Here is a 19,293-nt window from a genome sequence, read left to right on the forward strand (position 1 = left end):
GGAGTTTGCTCTCTCGATGTTCAGGTGTAAGCTTGCACAATGCAAGGGCTAGCGGGTTTGACTGGCTTGGCCTTCCGGCCACTGTACCGATGGGCTTCGTCTGTCTAGTCTGACTTATATTGTCAACAAAATTATTTATTTTTATACGTAACATAAAAATAAATATTTTAATTATTGTTTATTTCTTTTTAATTTATTGATACTTTAGGTCATGCTTTAGGTATAATAATGTGCTTACTAAAGCGCCACCGAGACGGCTGAAACGTCTTCACATGTGGCGTCCTCTACTCGTACCAAAAAGAACTAAAGGCACCTGACATTTTGTTCAGTAGGCCGACCGAAAATGAAGGCTTTTAGAACTAGATTCCCGGTTTACTTTCGCTGACGAGAGTTGTGCAACGCGAAGAGAAAGTGTGCTATTGTGTTAACGATCCAATTTCATGCGCGCGAAAGGTATTGTACGCCTAGGGGATTTTTCGCGGAGCCGTGTGTTCAACAGTCGCATCGACGAACAGCAGCATTTGCTCTGCGGTAACTGAGGTATGGTTTTTGTGAATCGCGCTGCATGCGCCAGCTTCTGTTTTTTGTTTTAGGCTTACTCACGCGGCCGCACACTGGATCTTATCTGGCATTACCTCTGCTTTAGTGTTTGATCGATGTGTCGCGTTCTCACGTCTCTCTGTAGGCCTTCGGTGTAGTGTTTCGTGCAGCTACTCCTGGCTGTACTTCAGTGGTTCTCAGATTGCTGCTGCTTTCGTCTCGGCTTGCGACTTAGTTGTTTACATCGTCCAGATTTTGCGCGTTGCCAGACACCTTGCAGTGACATTCAAATCGCCGTGATTTGGCCCAAGCTATTGTTGGACCCGAGCAGTATCCGCTGCGTTCTGCTCGTGCTATGTGAACAGCTTTGCAAGTCACGCGGTGCGATAGATCACATCATTCGGGTGCTTTGCCCCTTTAATCTTGTTATGCTGGTATGAAGTGTTTGCTCGCGCACCTAAAAACACATGGCAGTTGATGCACTTGAAGAAAGCATCCCACATCAGCTGCCGCATTTAAAGATCGCATCTGATCAGAAACGTACAGATAGTGCCGCCTGTGCGCTGCGATGGTCGACGAACATTCATTCAGTTACGCGTACGAGCTTTCATCACTCTGTGCATTTGCATTAATACAGATGGATCGTTATAGCCTTCTTTTCTTTCTTTTTTTTCGTAATTGTGTTTTTTTGAACACCGATGCTCTGGGTGCTCTGTCGGATTTTGCTGAACCCGGAGTTTGCGTCTGTCACTGGCGCAAACTAGTGACGGAGAAGTTCAGAAATGTCAGGACAAATGGCACGCTTAGCTTTAATTGACTGGTTTAAATAGTGTGCCCGCTTGATGTATGCTAATTTTTATGCGTGGTGTTTTTCGAGGAAACCACTGCTTGTTTTCGCTGATGAGGCGCTCTGAAGGTCGCTTATCGAGGTGACTGCACTGTGTGGAATGAAAACGGTTTACCTTGTGCACTCTCTACATAGATGTCATAAACCTAAGCAAGCCACTGGCCTGTCTGCTTGAATCTGCTGTAAACATGTTGGCTGCGTCAGGTACTTATTTTTTATTTTTCATATTTATTAATACTGCAATCACCATATGGTGACTTTAGCTGGGTGTCACCAAGATTATTATTTCAGGGGCTGTTACAAAAAATGCACTGAATACGGGTTGCACTGGAAGCAAATTTACAAACAACAAAGCACACTTGGCTTGGAAACAAAGCACACTTCGCTTGCTTCTGGACTTTGCTGTGTGGCACGTTTTGCACTGTCAGTGTTCTAAATCTCGAAGGTTAGATAAGCTCTCCTAATCGCCACTTCGGAGCTGGAAACTTCCAGCAGTTCTATGAAGCCCCACTACATGGTTGAGAAGCAAGCCCTTCGGCTGTTTACTTTTGACAAAGGCCTTAAAGTCGCACATTTTTTAAAGAGTAGTTCACATTTTTATACACTTAACTATGATGAGAACAGCGTTAATGTTTTGCAAAAGTGAGCAATTCTTTTCTGGTTCCAGTCAACCATGGTGGTGTGGTAAGAATGAATATGTGAAACGGTTGTTATGTATAGAAAGAAGGTTTTTGTTACCTAAATCATTTGCACATGAGGCAACCGGAAGAAACAATAAGATTTCTTTTATGTCAATCTTGTAATGCTATATTGATATGAGAATATAAGACTATAGCTGTAGTTTCTTTGGGTTTAAAGAGAAATGTAAAAGGTCTCTTGTGGAAGTTCAAGTAAAAGCCATACGAATAAAAAAAACACACAGCTCATCTTTAAATTTTTTCAAATTGGTTAGTGTTAATTTTGGGAAAAATGTCGCAGATCATTGCAGCATGGCCCATAGTTGACATGGTTGCAGATATATATATATATATATATATATATATATATATATATATATATATATATACCTGAGTTGAATACAGAGTAGCAGCCCAGTTTGCATGAGAAAAGAAGATTACACTTAGCATTTGTTATTACATGATAAGTATGAATATTACAGGTACATTAATTTCAAGATCAAAACTCCTTAGTGTTTAAATTTAGTGAGTTCGAAAAAACAATTGTTAATATTGGAAAACTAAGTGAAGTGGTTTTTTTCTCATCTGTTGTTTTGTGTAAATGATCATCTGCCATTCATTACACCCTGAACCAACCTTTTGAAAGGCCCATTTCAACATCAAGCGGTCAGATTTCCTGTTCAGCTTCGAGTGCAAAGCAGTTATCTGCATAGGGTGTCTTGCTTGCTATCGTTAATGAATGGTTAGTGGAATCGTATTATATTTTTATATTCAGTATAGGTAAGGCCATTTGTTTTCGGAATTTTTTTTTTTTTTTCTCTGAGTATGGGGGTAAAAATTGTGCACTATCTTTTTTAGTTCAAAATTCGGTGCTAATTGGTGCTTTCAAAAAATTGTTGCATAACTCAGTGTTTTGAGGGGGGGGGGGGGGGGTTGTATTTTTGACTGCACAAATAACTATTAGCTGTTTTGTGTGGAACATACTATGTTTTACTTTAACTATCTTTATAAACAGTCCATGAAAGGCAGGATGAACAATGCAGTTGGTTATCCAGTTAGATATTTTCTTTTGTTCCTATTTATTAGAATTACTCTATCATGTACATTTATATCTCCATGTGCAACGTTCTCATGTCTGTATTCAAACTACCTACAGTTGTTTATACACTGCTAAGATATTCTTTCTGCATCACAGCAGTCATTTGAAGTGTTCGAGTTGTATGTGATTAGCGTGAATAGCGCCTGATATAGTGGTGCCAGCGAGAAGTTATTTCATTACCTGTGTTTTGACCACTTGCTTAAATGTGCACTAAAGAAGATTGTGAGCTCATCTTTTTACCACAGAAACTCGATCTGCATGCTCTGAGCATTCTTAAAAACTTTGAATTATAGTCCTGCGCGGCCGATTTCCCTATTTAATCAGATTAAACGTCCCGGCTCCCGCCTTTATTTTGAACTGACCATCGAAAAGAGGAGGAGTCAGCCAACACGTGGAGTTCGTTTCAGTAAGTTGCATGACGGCTTTGCTTTTACGTTAAAGAACCCCAGGTGGTCGAAATTTCTGGAGCCCTCCACTACGGTGTCTCTCATAGCCTGAGTCGCTTTGGGACGTTAAACCTCATACACCAACCACCATACACCAGCTTTCACTTTTATTTTGTTAGGTTTCGGGGATTAAATAGTTTCATTCCAAGACAACATAGCCGCATATCAGGCCCACGGAAATAAAAATATGCGTGGACTCTTTGCTTTATGTATCACTCCACTGATGGCAGAGCAACAAGCCACCCATGCAACTGGCTGAAAGGCACTCCACACATTGCTTGACTCCTCCTACTCTCCGAGGTGAATTAAAAAAATATATATATATAGGCGGGAGGCGGGACATTTAATTGTGCGGAAATCAGCCGCACAGGACAATAATTCGAAGCTTAGAATGCTTGGAGCATTTAGATCGAGTTTTCATGGTAAAAAGACGAGGTCAGGTTCCTACCTTTAACATGCACTTATCTTGATGTGAGACCAAGCCATGGATAAAAAGGAGTGAAAGAAGTGTAAAACCACCAAATTAACTGGAAACGCCACTCTAGGATAGGCTCAGGATGTGTGCTTTTTTCAGTGTTATGTTTCAGCTTTTGCGCTTAGTTGCGTTTGTGCTTCCTAAGCCTGTGTTTGCGTAACAGTGCAGCATGGTTTCTAATGCCGTGGACTGCCAACTAACATAGACCTTCACGTCACTGCTTTAGCACTGGAAAGCTGCATTGTGTTTAAGGCGCCTTTTTGTGTAGAAATCGTTTTTCTTGATTGTTATAAAACGTGCTCGGGGTGCAGAAATCGAGTGCAATCAGGTTTTTCCCCAAAACTAAGGACCCTAAATGTAGGTGGCCAACCAGTCACTCTTCACTGACAGAATTGAAGATGTGTTCAGTATTTTTTGTTCAGTGTGAAGTTTCACTTGCAAGAATACAGGTAGTTGCTAGCATTAAGTGAAGGCCAGTTTTGCGCATGTGTTTGAAATCGGTCACTGTTCATGGCTTCATTTACACATTTTCCCTCTGGCTGCCATCTTTCATGCTTTGCTTTCCTTTAACAGGCAGAATGTCAGCAATCCGTTGTGCAGTCAGCCCAACAAGGTCTCTCTTCCTGAGAAAAGTTGCCAAGAGTGAGTGATGGCAACTTTCAAAATGTAGACCCTTTTGCTTTATCTCTTTCGTGTCACTAGCAGTGGCATTATAGGGAGTTGTTATGCAAGTGTTTGTGAGAAATTTACCACTCAGACCTGTATGAGGCTTTATTTATTGTAAACAAACATGGAGGAGTTAAGCAAGTATCAAACCAATGGCAGCCTAAATTTATGGACAGGTAACTGAAACTAACTTATAATTTGGTCTAAAATTCGCTCTGTTACCAGTGTAGATTATTGGTTTATGGAGGGAGGGCGTCAAACATGCAACATTGCTATTTTTTGGATTTTGTTGCAGTGGATGACTTTTTTTTTTATCTGTGATGGCTACACCAAAAGTAGCAAGCTTCTCCACTTATGTGGTTGCTGTCTTTATTTGAAAAAATTAAGTTTCTACCCTTGCTATGATTCACTTATGTGGTTGTTGTCTTTATTTGAGAAAGTTAAGTTTCTACCCTTGCTATGATTCAAAGGGGATGTTTTGCCTCCTGGGTGCTGCCTTACTCTTTTAAGTTTTAAAAGCTCCTTACCTCATAGTGTACTGTGGGGTTACACTATATATGTTTATCAGCCCATTTTGGCAGTAATAAAATTGATTCAGTTGCTCTGTTTATTTTGTGTCAGTTGGTCGTGTAAGTCATAACTTTCTTTGAGATCTGTTTCGTGTGTGTGAATCAGTTTTAGAGTTAAGTATTTCTTTATGCATTGTAACAAAAAAAAAACATTTTGCAAGGTATTATGTTTACATTCCAGCTCACTTCTCTTGTGCCAAAGTCATGCATTATTTCAGCCATTTTAAGAGGCTCTGAAACACCTTCTGTGGAGAATACAGAAACGTGCTCAATCACTGCATTGTGTTGTCACGAACACCCGAGTCGAATAGTACTCTTCTACACGTAGCAGAGAACCTGCAATCATGTGCGAAAGTGGGTGAACCCTTTCCAGTGACTTTTTCATTCTCGTGCCCTCCTCTGTTTCACGCTCCTGCGTATGCCGGTTAAGAGATGGCTATTAGATTCTTTCAGACGTCATTTAGCTACCGTGGCTGTGGCCAGTGATCCGCTTTCCTTCGGTCAGTCAGGAAGCTCCGTCCGCCGGGGAATTCATGCACACGTCGCTGTTAATCCGATGGAAGAGCGTCAAACTTTCAGCATGCAAAAAATGATGCTGAGGACACTGAAATCAAATTTTTACCACATATTACTCAGCTTCAAAAAAGTGCATTAAGAAAAATTCTTGCTGAAGGTTATTTATGGAGGGGCATCGTTTAACTTTTCAGGCATGCTGAAACTTTATTGAGAGCCACTTTCAGAGCCCCTTTAAGTGAAAGGAACTAAGAAAAATTTCATTGCATGAAAACAAACAAATACAGTTCAAAACACTGGAAGTGGTAGCCATGCTAGCAGCTCAAACTTCAGCAGAAATAAATGTACAAGGAGAATGCAGATTACAAGAAAAAAAAAATTGTTTAAAAAGCAGTGCACCAGTGATGTAGCAGTTAATAACACTTAGGTGGTACTCTGTCACATTGTCGACAGGAAACAGTGTCAGATTATATGCCATATTTCTTGGAAATTATTGCGTGAAACAGTTTACTGTTTCAAATTTCAGCATCCAAATGTCAATTGATCATTAGTTCCATTTAGTCAGTATTGCGAATAAGTGCATTTGTTAGTCCTGTGCTATGACTGACAAAGCCAAAAACTTTGCAGATTAGTAAAGCAGCCGTATTGTTTTTTTTTTTCTTCCCCTTTTTGCTGCTAAAGGTCAGCAGAGTGCAGCCCCTCTGCAGAGGGTTTTGCCAGTTGGCCATGTGGCTGGTAGCCGATGCCTCCTGGTGGCCACGCTGCGCACTGCTGTTGGAGGTGGCAGTGGTGCCAGTGGCGATGACGACATGGGGATCCGCAACGCTTCCTCTGGATCCGGAGTGGACAAGGGGTCCGGAGGAAACAATGGGGTTCGAGGAGGCACAGGAGGTGGAAACCGGGGAGACGGCCACCTGTGCTGCCCCAAGTGTGGCAACCCGTGCACCCATGTGGAAACCTTTGTCTGTTAGTTCTTCTTATTGTTTCTTTCTGGAAGGGTTGCTGTTCCCTTATTTTGCTATTGCACTTTATGGCATAACATTGCTGGCGTAATGTTAAAGGAGTAAAGGAGTAGGGTTACCATATTTCATTCCGTTTTAGTGAAATTGACTTTTGGGCCAGTCGGTAGTAGCATTTTGGAAACTTCACTGATCGGGAGAAGAGGGGCATGACAGCATTGAACGGGACAAGCGTGATTGGTTCACACTGCAGAAATGGCATGGTTAATTGTAGGGCATCACGGAAAACTTTGAAAAATGTTGCAGGTATTTTGCCGGCGAGCTTATTCTTTTGTGTTATTTCGGTTTCTGTTGGAAGTCTGTAGGCCCGTGGGGATTTCACTCCAGGTTGAGCAGGATATGTGAAAATGGGGGTATCTGGGTTGATGGTAATCATATGATTGCAGAAAACAGTGATGCTGCTGGCACCTGTCCCAGCTAAGACACCTGTGCTTTTGTATCCTGTTGTCATAGATGTCAGGTTGCTTCTAGCCAAGAGGCCTCAGGCATGCAGAAAAGTAATGCAAGGGAGTGCAAGTGAAGAGTGATGATTCATGAGATTGCTGTATGCTGCAAGAGTGGTCTTATAAGTCACTGAAGTGTTCGAATGTTGCATCTTGGTTCTATCCATTGCTTTCAGCTTCTGATTCACCAAAACCAATGGTAGTTTAACTACATTTTGTTGAAGAGTTCGATTGAACTGAAATAATGTTGCAGAGAAATCCTGTTTTTAAGTTATTTATTGGTAGATCCCAATTCATTACTCTTGATTTAATATGTATTATCAGAAATTACAAAACAGTCATCATATTTTTTTCTTTTTCAAGGGCAATTTTTGTGGAGCTAGAATGAATTACATTCACAGTGTTTCGTCCTGAGCCTCTGAGCTGTGATTTTAGATATGTAGAATGCTGAAGAGGGCATGACTCATTTTGTGGAACTGCTGCTATGGAATTACTCTGTTGATTTCATTAAATTAAACTTGAGAACTGTCAGATTTTCCAGTTCAGTATCTATTGAGAATTGGGTTGCTAATTCAATTTACCGGTGTGTTGAGATAAATTTGTCAGCTCTCAGATTTAATTGAATTCAAAGAGCTTAACTTTTCACAGTGAAGGCTGATCGAAATTGGTAATTTTTAAAAATATAAGTGGGCTACTGTTATTAGTATTATGCTTTACTAGTGTGGCACCTAAATATGTCTCATTAAAATCTGCATTTTGTTAACTAACCATTGCAGAGGTTGTGTGTATCTGCTTTCTTAGGTTTTAGTGGTCTTATTCTGGTGCAGCCAAACTGATTAACTGAAGCTAAACAATTTAGCTAAAGAAATTTGAGTGGACATACTTCTTGTGGAATTCAGTTTTTTGCGGGTCATAATTGTCAAATATATCCTCAGGAATTAAAAGGTTGTACAGTCTTCTAATGTTGTTTAAGACACTGGAATGGCTGTTCTGCAAGATGTACATTTCCCAACATTGCATCATGACATGAGCAGCACTGTTTTTCTATCAGGGCCCATTTGATGTGTCTGCAGGAATGTCCTGCTGCCACCGTCAAGGCTGAGATGAACTTACTTGGAAAGATGGCTGGGCACAGTGTTATCACTGTACTTGTGTCAATGGTCGTGTGGCCAAACAACTTGTTCACTGTGCAGCTTGCAGTTTTTGCATATGTGAGTGGAAAGTGTTTGCGAAATGTGTAGTACCCGTAACATTTTTGTGTTGGCTTGCTGCTTAAGTTGCTACACTGTCAGTTTTTCATATTTTAATCATAAAAACAATTGTTGCAGCAAAATTAATTTGTCTCTGGTATGATGGGCTTGTTTCTTGATGTCCTGTTCCTGCATGAAAGGCAGAGTATTGCTCGGTTCATTGCAGCATCAACACGATTTGTCAAATGCGAGAAATGCCACCACTTCTTCGTGGTCCTGTCAGACATGGACACCAAGAAGACTTTGAAAGAAGCACGTATCTCTGCCGACAAGTCAGGACTTGTCCGTAAGCCCCCTCCACCACCGAAGAAAGTAAGGCTCCTCAATTCTGCAGCTGTTCTTTTGCTCATTTTCAGGACATTATAGTCAGCTCTCATTTCACTCTAGTGGAAGTTCAGTTGTGTCTGAATGCGGCTGGGATGCACAGTTCATTGATTTGCTCACTGTAAGCTTTAAGTTGACATGCTGGTGGGACATGCATGCAGCATTTCCAGTTCTCGATTAGCAGCCACCGCAAACAGAGCTGGTTCAGTCAACTCCAATGCACTCTTTGGTGTCTTCCGTTCTGGGAGTCCGTTCTTGCAGTGTAAGCTGTCCTAGGATATACATGGTCTGTTCTGAAAGTAGTAGGACTCATTTCTTTAAACAAAATTTATTCAAGATAATAGTACAAACGATTACAATTTTTCAAGGTAGCACCCTTCCGCACCTACACGCTGCTGCCAATGAGTTGTACAGTTTTCGTACGCCTCCAGGAACGCCTGGACCGGAATGCTGTTTAGCTCCCTCGTCACGGCCTGTTGAACCACCTCTACCGATCCGTGATGTTTCCCCTCGAGCGTCGATTTTATTCTCGGGAATAGAAAAAAGTCTGGCGGGGCCAAGTCGAGGCTGTAGGGGGCTGAGGCAGCGTTGCCGCCTTGTGCTGGGCAAAAAATCGGGGTCCTCATTCACATGATGAAGAAGATCCTACCGGTTGGCCTTTTCCTCCTCTGACAACACTCCCGGCACCAACTTCGCGCACGCTTTCCTCATGGATAAATTTTCTGTCACGACCTCAAAAACTTGGGTTTGAGGAATGCTCAAGTCATCAGTATCATTCTGATACTCATTCTACGATCACTGTTAAGTAAATGTTTCACTCGCTACACATTTTCGTTGGTCTTGCCGGTCGAAGGGCGTCTGGAGCAGTCGTCTTCCTCCACTCTTTCCTTACCTTCTCGGAAAAGCTTGTGCCACTCAAAAAACACCTGATCTACCCATGGAAGCGTCACCGTAGGCCTCCTTAATCATGTTGTGAGTCTCTTTGCCCGTTTTACCAAGATTTACTCAAAATTTGATCGCGTATCGCTGATCCAGTAAACGCTCGACGATTCTGCGTGACGAGACGTTTCGACAGGGGTTCACAGCACAAGCGACCTCCTCTCTTCAACGGCTGAGAGCCAACTGCCGATTTCCCCAGAATTCCCAATATCCCCCTTCAACGATCCTGCACGCGCAGACCACCTCTCGTCCGCCCGTTCGCCCAGGAAAAAACCAGTCCTACTACTTTCAGAACAGACCCTGTATTTACATCTAGTATGTTTGGTGCATGTTGGGAGGTCGTTCTGAGTGCCATCGAGGACTATTGGGCAACTTGTGCTGTGGTTCTTAATGTGTAACAAATATTGGACAAGAAATGTGTGTCACTTGAATGTTGTCTTTGGTGTTGGGCACACTTTTTCTTTCCTTCAGATCTACGAGTATCTTAACCACCATGTAGTGGGACAGAATTACGCCAAGAAAGTGCTCTCTGTGGCTGTGTACAATCACTACAAGCGCATCTACAACAACCTTCCTGCACCTGGCAATGCTGCGAAAGCAGAGACTGGCAGTGTCGTTGATGGCCAGGCTCACACCGCATTCACTACGAGGGGTGAGCTGTACCTCTTAGTCCTTCTCTCGAAGTGCTTTTGTGTGGTTTTATCTTCCTAGACTGAACACTGAGTGAGTGAAAAGAGCCGTTGTGCGATCCTTTCATTATAACAGCTGCTTGGCTTTTCTCTCCATAGCTTTTGTCCATTACCGACTGACACCTGTGCCACACTGTGACATTTGCACTTGTGCCATCTTGTGGCACTTTTGATAACTGCAACGCATGCTTAAACACATTTTCCTCTGTGGTGACAACATTTGATGATGTCGCTGTTCATCATGATAATTTGGAACTTTATGGTGTCGTGGATAACGAGAAGAAAGGTTTGTACCGGTCGTCTAGTGCCAGCAGTTCAAATCGCTAGTTTGAGGGACTTAATATGTTAAAGCAGTAAGAATAGTCTATGCTGTAGTGTTGGTTTAGCGGATGTAGATGTGAAGTGAATCCTGTTATGCTCAGTCAAGGGGGACTATTGAAATTCAATGGAAGCCAGCTTGTCTAAAGGCACACAAGTGTGTCTGACCTCTGTTGCTTAATGGTTTGAAGTTTTTTTGGTGGAGGTTAATTTTTCAGTGCGCCTGAAGGTATGAATTCAAGCGTCAAGCACCAATGAATGTGTTAACGGCTACAAAAGAAAAAGAAAAGTTGCCTTGTCTTAATTGACCAGAAAAGTTCCTTGCAGTTTATGAGAACTAGAAGACTTTTCATGTAATAATATGGCTTTGGCAACCACAGCAAATAGGATAATTGTTCTGTAACATTAAAGCATGCTTTGTGCATGAGGATCTAGAAACCATGCCAGATTATTTTTTTCTGACACAAAGTTGCAAACTATTTGTGGCTGTATGTGATCTGCACTGATCTGACCACAAAAGATTAAAAGCACATTTTTTGAATATATGTTTTCTGTTGCTGATCTATTGGGATTTACCAACGAGAGAGGCTCTTTCTACGCCACCCTCAGAAACTAACCATCGGTGACCATCTTGGGGAAGCAAGTTGGGCAAGATAATAATTGAGGCAGTGCTTCAACTACAGTAGTTGGCTGCCTACGTGGAGCTTCCAGTCGGTAACCTGTGCTCTCTGGCTTGTGTGTTACCAGCAGACCTGCTGCACATTTCGGGCATCACTCACGGCAGTGCTCTGGGATTGGGCATCCAGGGCCAGCCCCCATCTTCCACACCTCACGGCGCCGAGGCCGACAGCCACGGTGGTCGTGGGACGGACGTTCTCGATGCATCCGATGCTGAAATACGGCTTGAGAAGAGCAATATCTTACTCTTGGGGCCTACAGGATCTGGTGGGTGTCCAGGCACACGTATATCTTTCGACTGTGCTGCTTTTATTTCTGTGATGACCTTGTGCAAGATGCTGTTTGCCTGGGAAGTGATGTAGTCGAAAGTGATGCTCAGTGAAAATACTGAGCAAAGCTAGATTGAAATTTTAGTTTCTTGAGACAGCAGAAACAGCATACTCATCATTTTTGTCACAAAGAGACCTATAGACCGTTTACAGCGCGCAGTACTTCCGTTTGAGACCAGATGGCGCCACAGGTGCGCTCAGAGCACGGCGTCATTACTTGCCTCGTAAGTTGCCGGCGTGTATGCCTCGACGCACCAGTGGAAATGTGGAAAGATAAAATACATGCTCTGTTGTGGATTGCAAATATTGCGACAAACAGTTAAAGGGGCGGGATACGATCGTTTGCGAGCTTCACGGAACCGAACTGCACAAGGACGTACTGCCCCTGTTCGCGCCCGTTCGGCATCCACCCGTTCCGAACGGGCGAACGCAACACACATGTTCGCCAGCGGAAGACAGCGAATATAGAAAGAAGGTCTCGATCTTGGAAAATCTGCGACGGTAAGCGCGCAACATAGCCGCATGAACGAGCTGTCCCGCCACCGAAACGTCACAAAAAAAAAAGACGACGTACGCTCCTATACCGCTACTGCATATTGTGCAGTGCATAGCCGTGCGAGCGGACAACGCTTACCGTCAGTTCGTGTATTACACACCGTCTTGGTGCTACTGTTAAACTTCGCTCCAAGTAGCGCGATTTTCGTGGACCACAATCGGAATAAAGCATTTGTGTTACGGCTGCTGTGCTCTGCGGTTGTCACTTCCTCGCGATCCATGCGAGACAGTCACTAGAAGTGACTCCGGCTGATTGTTTACAACCAACGAGACCTCGAGCACTTTCATGTCCGCATATCGAGCATGGAGCGTACCACACTTTTATACTATATCAGGCTGACATAATTGCGAACTTCGTGTAGTCAACGCTCTTCCAGGCACGCGTTATAACAATTATATCGCGGAATCCTTGTAAACGATAGCATGCCAGCTTGTGAAGGCTGCTTGATGCATGGTACTGCTTAAATGATTGGGTAACATTTGTTTGTTTATTTTTGTCGCCTTCCTTTGTTTAGCAAACTAACAGAAAATATTTTAGGTTGCCTATGCACCTTTAACAGGTTGTAAACAAATGAGTACGATGTGCATGTGAGCGTTTTAGAGCAGTCTCCGCATGCATGTACATAATACGACAACGACCTGCGCAGCCGCAGGGTCATTAAACCATGTTGTTTTAGATAATAACAATAAAAAAATACTAAGCAAAGCCTTCAGCGGCATTCAGGCGATCCACCCGTTCCCTCGAACAGGCGGAGAGCTCAGCGGCTCTTCGCGACATGAAGCCCGATCACGTTTTCACGTCTAAAGTGATCAAATTCGGGTTTTCACATGTTCTTCGAAGCTTCGGACCAACCACAGTGTCGTCTTCCCACTCCTTTACAACCGTATCAGCTGAAAAACTACCTGTCGGAACCGAAACATCAGACTCGGCAGCCGTCGCGACGAGGCGCACGCCGAGCCCGCCAAGCGGTCAGGAGGCGAGTAATGGCGGCGTGATCACGTGATCAAAGATGGCAGCCCCCATGATACGCCGCTGTAAAGCGTCTATATACCTATAAATAAGCCGAAAATTATGCAAGACTGAAAGACCTGCAGTGGTGCCCCAGGCATATTTTGGGTAACTGTGCTTGGTCATGTGCATTGTTTGCTGATTGTGGCCAGCTAATCGCCATCTTGTTGAACATTGTTTTGATGGGCCAATACTGCTCAAATGGGATGACACCGAGTGCTACCCAAGACAAGAGTGGGAAGTGTCATTTGGTTTGCATGCCACACTCTAGGTATGTTTAAAACCGCTTGCACTCAAGCAGAGCACAAGCACTCAGAGGCATTTGTGCTCTTGCCAAATGATGTGAGCACCTTGTGGGGAGAGGCTGGAGAAAGAACACTTTGCATAATATGAAAAATGTCACACAAAGCACTAGATGGTTGCACCATGCATTGGTACAAGTAAACTGCTCGGTTGCGACAAATTCTCGGAATAAGATGAACAATGAGTGTGAGACCATTTGGTTGCTCCCTTAGGACTCTACATAAAAAAAAAAATCGTCTTAAGACAAACCATTTCACGTGTGCTTCAGTTAAGGTGAGCTTTTGCAGTGACCACAAACCATGGTGACCTCCCTCGCAATGGTAGTTGCGGGGCATCTATGAGAATGCAAAATGAAATAAATAAGATGCTTTTATGCCAGAAGGCACACTACCACAAGTTGGCTTCAGCACACTTTTTCCCAAGACTGCAAGAAAGCCGTCTTGGAGGAGCATGCTTTCTTGGGGGAAAGCTTTCTTGCCGGTGCGAAAAAGGCAGGAAACCTTCATGCCTGTGCTGGCGCAGAGATCTGACATGGTCGGATATCAGCACTGCACGCATGTGATGGGCAGCATGTTGCCTCCGACAGACTGAAATGCGTGTGTGCACAGAGCGCACGTGCTCGTTGACTTGGAAACATTCTGAGGTCGCATTTTCAACTGATGCAGCTGAGCACCGCACGTTTATCGCAGTGCAGAGGCAGCCAGATAGTGGTGCCGCTCGTATTGCCTGATGGTGAATGGAAAAGTGTGCAGTGTGACTGCTCATGGCAACAACTATGCTGCAGAAGGAGCGAGATAAGAGAGAGGCACACAGCTGCCCTGCTGGGCACCTTTGGAGCACTCGGAGCCTGGTGGAAAGCAAGAATATGCTGGCAGTTTAGCACTGCTAACCATGAAATACAGTCTAGCCCGTTTATAACGAAGCCACTTATAGCGAAATAGCGGTTATAACGAAGGGATTTCAATTTCCCATTCCCATTTTTCATTTTTAATACATTTTGGGTCCGGTTTTAACGAAGTAAATAAGAGCGCGTCAGTGGATATAACGAAGAGATTTAATACCAACCGAAAAATAATCTGCCAATCAACACATTTTTGCGTCCTTGAGGAGGCGATTTTTTCCGCGAAAATAAGAGCAAAATTCGGCTGACGGCGTCGTTTCGTGGCGTCGTCTACCCTCCTGCGGAGCAAAAGGTTGCTTCACTGCATTGCATGGCACGCCGGTCTCGTGTTGCACCGTCCTTGAACGGCGTCTCGGCGTAGAGCGGTAGAGCACGCCGCGCAGGGGAAAAATGTAAAAAAGAACAGAGACGATTTTTTTTTTCGATGATGTCGCAGAGAGCGGCCGTCTTGGCCAATCTCGGTTCTCTATTTCTCCCAGGCAGTCGGCGCCATAGCTGGACTGCAGTCTGCAGGAGGTGTGGCAGCGCGCGCTTTGTTTTATGTCGGTGCCGCGGTGCGCAAGGCAGGGAGAAAGCGCGGCAGCATTGTGCATGTTGGAAGCGTGGCTCATTTTTATCGTTATCGCGGATCGTTGTATGCTGTTTATAAGGACAGAGTTATTCGACTTGATCTAGCTGGTGAACGGACAACTGAGCGCAGTGTCGCACTGTTCCAGATTGGGAGCACGGCGAACGCTACTGAGATCGCGCGTGACGCCATCGGTATGCCGATATTTGCATTTTTTTTTCGTAGTCTGCATAGTACGAAATAGCGGATATAGCGAAGTGATTTCCGATTCCCGCCGACTTCGTTATAACCGGGCTAGACTGTATTATGCGAAAGCAGGTTTTTGCAGGTGGACACCAATGACCAATGCCTTGTTCCTGAGAGTGCGACTGAGAGTGTGTTTCCTTTTCTTTTGTGACTTGCGTGCACATGGAAGTTAATGAAGATCACTATTGTGCAATGCACAATGTGAGACTGTGTTTCAGTTTAACACGAGGCATGGTCGGCTACAGCAATAGCCTAGTGCTCTCGCGCAGTGGCCAGCGAAGCTGATCTGTTTGCACCTCCATGGGTTGGATACCCAGTGGCGGCATTATTTATTTTATTTCTCCAGGTTGGCCAAGGTCACCCTCATTTAAAGTCTTGTTTATTTCTCGCCATTTCCCATATCACACGACTAACTTCGGAGGCTTCGCCACACGCCGACATTTTCCAGTTTAGGAGGCCAATAATGCTTTTGCACTAAAAATCAGGGGAAAAAACACCAATAGCAGCTGCTGTGGGATACAGGGGGAAAAAGAGACGGTGAAAAAAGAAAATTAGACCAATGCCATTTTCAGGTAGGATAACTTGAGCTTGTTTCATTCTCTTAGTCTTCAGCTCACTTCACGCATAGTATAATAAATGTTCTATTGGCAACATTCCTCACACTTCAAGGCCACTTTACATATTGTTTTCATGCAACATTATTTGAATACATCTGTGCTTGTGTATCTTTTTTTGAGGGCGCTGCTGTTGAGATGAACTTCTGTTAAGACGAACAAATTTTCTGGTCTCTTGAAGTTCATCTTAAAGGAAGTCTGCTGGATATTGTAACACTAAGTACGTCTGATGTTGAATGAGCCGAGCAGTTTCATTTTTATGCACATGGCGAACCTTCCCCTGAAATCGCTAAGAGCCCAGGAGATATGGCAAAGTGATGTAGGTTCTGTTGCATTTTGTGAAGGTGTAAATGGAGAAGGGATCCCAGTACTTTGCTTGGCATATTCTCAGCAGTTGGTTCATCTTTTCGCGTAGAAAAATTATGTGTAGATTCCCCATAGTGTACTCTATTTCGAGTGTTTCCCGTCAATGTCCGTTTAAGAATAGACTGCCTTGGCTATGTAATGAACCTTCTTTGGTGCATGCATTTTGATTATGTTATATTTGCAGTGTGTGCATACCTTGCTACAACATGACATTATCACCAATGACAAGTAGCCCTGGAGTTGTACAAATTCTTGCTACAATCAAAGGGTGAACAAGCATGTCACTTTATCCTTGTATGCCTTGTGTAGTTCTGCCTGTTTTCTTGATGCCATCGTGGGTGAAGCGGGCTGTTATTGATTTTTGCCGTGCCTGAGCTAGGCATTCTATGTAAAGGTACCATATACCCTAAAACTGATACTTCTTTCTTTAATTCTTTAGCTAGCATTTGTGCGAACGGATGTAATTCTTTGTTGCAGCTTAACTCTTTCGTTACCATGCCACTGTGCTTCGATCACCGGTGATCGAAAAATTCGAAGCGCTACGGCAGTGCGACCGCGGCCGCTATGGACTTGCTAAGTCATTCGGTTTGTTGTTCACACATTGAACTTAAAGGGGCCCAGAAACACAATCTTAGTTGACTGTTTTGCCTGTTGATCGCATACAGTGAATTATAATGGTGCTATTAGCGTCTGTAATACCGCGTATATTCCGTTTTTTAATATTTTAATGTCCTCACAAGAACAAATCCATGGTTTGGATGGTGTCGCCACGCAGTGGCGGGTTTTAGCAGCGGATATGACGTCACCTGGCGCGAGCTTGATGACCGGACAAACAGTAAATATACTGCAAATTGTGTGAATAAATAGACACATTTTGTCACCTGTCTGCGTTTTATATTAGATCAACAAAAACAACTTGTTTGTCTTAGATAAAAGCCCTGCAAAGCAAGTCAAATAAAAATAAACCACAAGGGGCGCTTTGGCGTGGAAACGACGCTGCCAGTCTCAGCAAGAACGAGTTACAGAGAGCAGGCAACCATGGAGTGCCAACTTCCGCGACGTGCTCTGGCAGGCTGTTTTGATTGGTTGCGCCAGGTGCCGTCATTGGGAGAGCGAAATAGGAGTGGGAAGCCCCGCCAAAATCGAGTTGAGGGCAGCGTTTTGTTTGCTTGTATTTTGAAATTTCTTCATTGAATAACTCCCGTTCCTGTGCATCGATTCTTGTAATTCTTTTTAAGTCAGCATCTGTGTGACATATAGAACCCACCTGAACTACAGCCGGCATCCCCCCCAAGCAGTGTTTCGCAGCCCCTTTAAATTTCCTGTTCAGTTTATATTTTTGCCAAAAAGCGGCAATTTTTGAGACGCGCTTGAAGTTGGGGGTGTGGTGTCAGGCGCTCCGAACAAGCCGCCATCATTGGGAATAGCGCTCGCTCGAAAAAACCCCGTTCCACTCAATTCTGCTGCGTTTGCACCACATATTTTTGATGTATCGATTAGCACGGACCCTGACGAAGATGCTGTATCGTCAGGTATTGTTTCGAAGCTCAAACTGCGCAACGAGAGCCCAGAATGCTCACCTGTGCGTTCAGATTTCTGGTTCCGGTCTGTTTGTGCAAACTGAAGCTCCTCATTATAGCCGTTACGGTGATGTGGTGCCATCTAACTTGTTCCTCGGACACTACAGTTTCGGTTTCTGCGTAGAGTGCAATTTTCTCATGACGCGCGAATTTTTGAAATGCCCTTGAAGCGGAGGGTACAGCGAGGACGCTCCGTGCATGGCGTCGGGCGTGCTCGGAAAAACCTTGCTGCACGCAATTCTACTGCGTCGGCTGCAATTATTATCTATGCTACGAGTAGCAGAGTCTCTGGTGACGATGTTGCATTGTCGGATTTTGGTTCAGACGCTGTAACTGCGCAAACCGATCCCGGAACGTTGGCCTGATAGTTTCGCTTTCTTTTTCCTGTCCGCTTGTGCGGACGCATCTGGTTTGTTGTTCAGACGGTTAGTTCCATTTTCGGCCTAGTTCGTTATTTCCCCGCCAGTCGTGCATTTTTGAAGTGCCCTTGGAGCATAGGCTTATTGCGACATATCACGCGGTGAGGATGGCGTCGCGTCGAGGTCGGGCGCTTCGCGCGCTCGGAAGAGTCCCGCTGCACATGATTCTTCAGCCTCTGCAGCTGATTTTCAAGATGCTCCGAGCAGCAGTGACTCGGACGAAGATGTTGTAACGTCGGATTTTGATTCTGCAGCTACATCGCAGCTATACTTATCGCATACTATATATCGCTAAATCGCACCTATACTTTGTTGTGTTTTATATTTTTTTTCTGTTTTTTTCTTTAAATTAAATAAGTTTTGATTTGTATTTTTTAAACCACGCTTACCAAGCTTTTGTTTGGCACATAACATTACACTTCAAATTTTTTTTTGTTGGACTGTAAAGATCATATCAAGGGCACTCTCAAATGAGCCTTTTCAAGAGGCATAAAGAAAAAAAATTCTAGCTCGAAAACTATTCAAGTTATAATTTTAAAACTTTAATGCCATGTTTTAGAAAGAATTTGAATTGTTTATTAATTTCTAGAATTTTTTTAGTACAAGTGTTTGGAGAGTTATTATCATATAAACACAAAACATTCGTTCTTTTTTATTTTTTTGTGTTTACTGATTTTTTTTCACAGCATTTCAAGCAGAATAAGTGTTCAAATAAATTTCGTTATAAAGCGCATTCTATCTCAATCATTGTTATGTATTTTATATACTTTTATGTATCACACTTTTCTAAAAAAAATTTTTGTCTGAGACATAAAAAATGGTCGTTTTCCTGTGGTAACGAAAGAGTTAAAGCAAGGCCTGAATGTCTAATGATTTTCTTGCCTCATTGCTCATATTAAAAGGCTGCTCTG

General features: G+C 43.5%; 1 protein-coding gene across 1 annotated transcript in view; it reads left to right on the forward strand.

Moving 5' to 3' along the window:
• The first annotated feature begins 285 nt into the window (after positions 1–285).
• ClpX (Caseinolytic protease chaperone subunit) overlaps positions 286–19,293 on the forward strand; it is a 30,342-nt gene continuing 11,334 nt past the window's right edge. Inside the window, exons 1-7 of the mRNA XM_089543320.1 lie at positions 286–540; positions 1,523–1,591; positions 4,658–4,726; positions 6,514–6,798; positions 8,711–8,856; positions 10,279–10,459; positions 11,562–11,759. Coding sequence (XP_089399446.1) covers positions 1,576–1,591; positions 4,658–4,726; positions 6,514–6,798; positions 8,711–8,856; positions 10,279–10,459; positions 11,562–11,759 — 895 coding nt within the window. The 5' untranslated portion in view covers positions 286–540; positions 1,523–1,575. The remainder of the gene's footprint in view (positions 541–1,522; positions 1,592–4,657; positions 4,727–6,513; positions 6,799–8,710; positions 8,857–10,278; positions 10,460–11,561; positions 11,760–19,293) is intronic.

This window comes from Amblyomma mixtum, chromosome 5, assembly GCF_055824585.1.
Source record: "Amblyomma mixtum isolate Tamu chromosome 5, ASM5582458v1, whole genome shotgun sequence".
Classification (NCBI taxonomy): Eukaryota; Metazoa; Arthropoda; class Arachnida; order Ixodida; family Ixodidae; genus Amblyomma; species Amblyomma mixtum.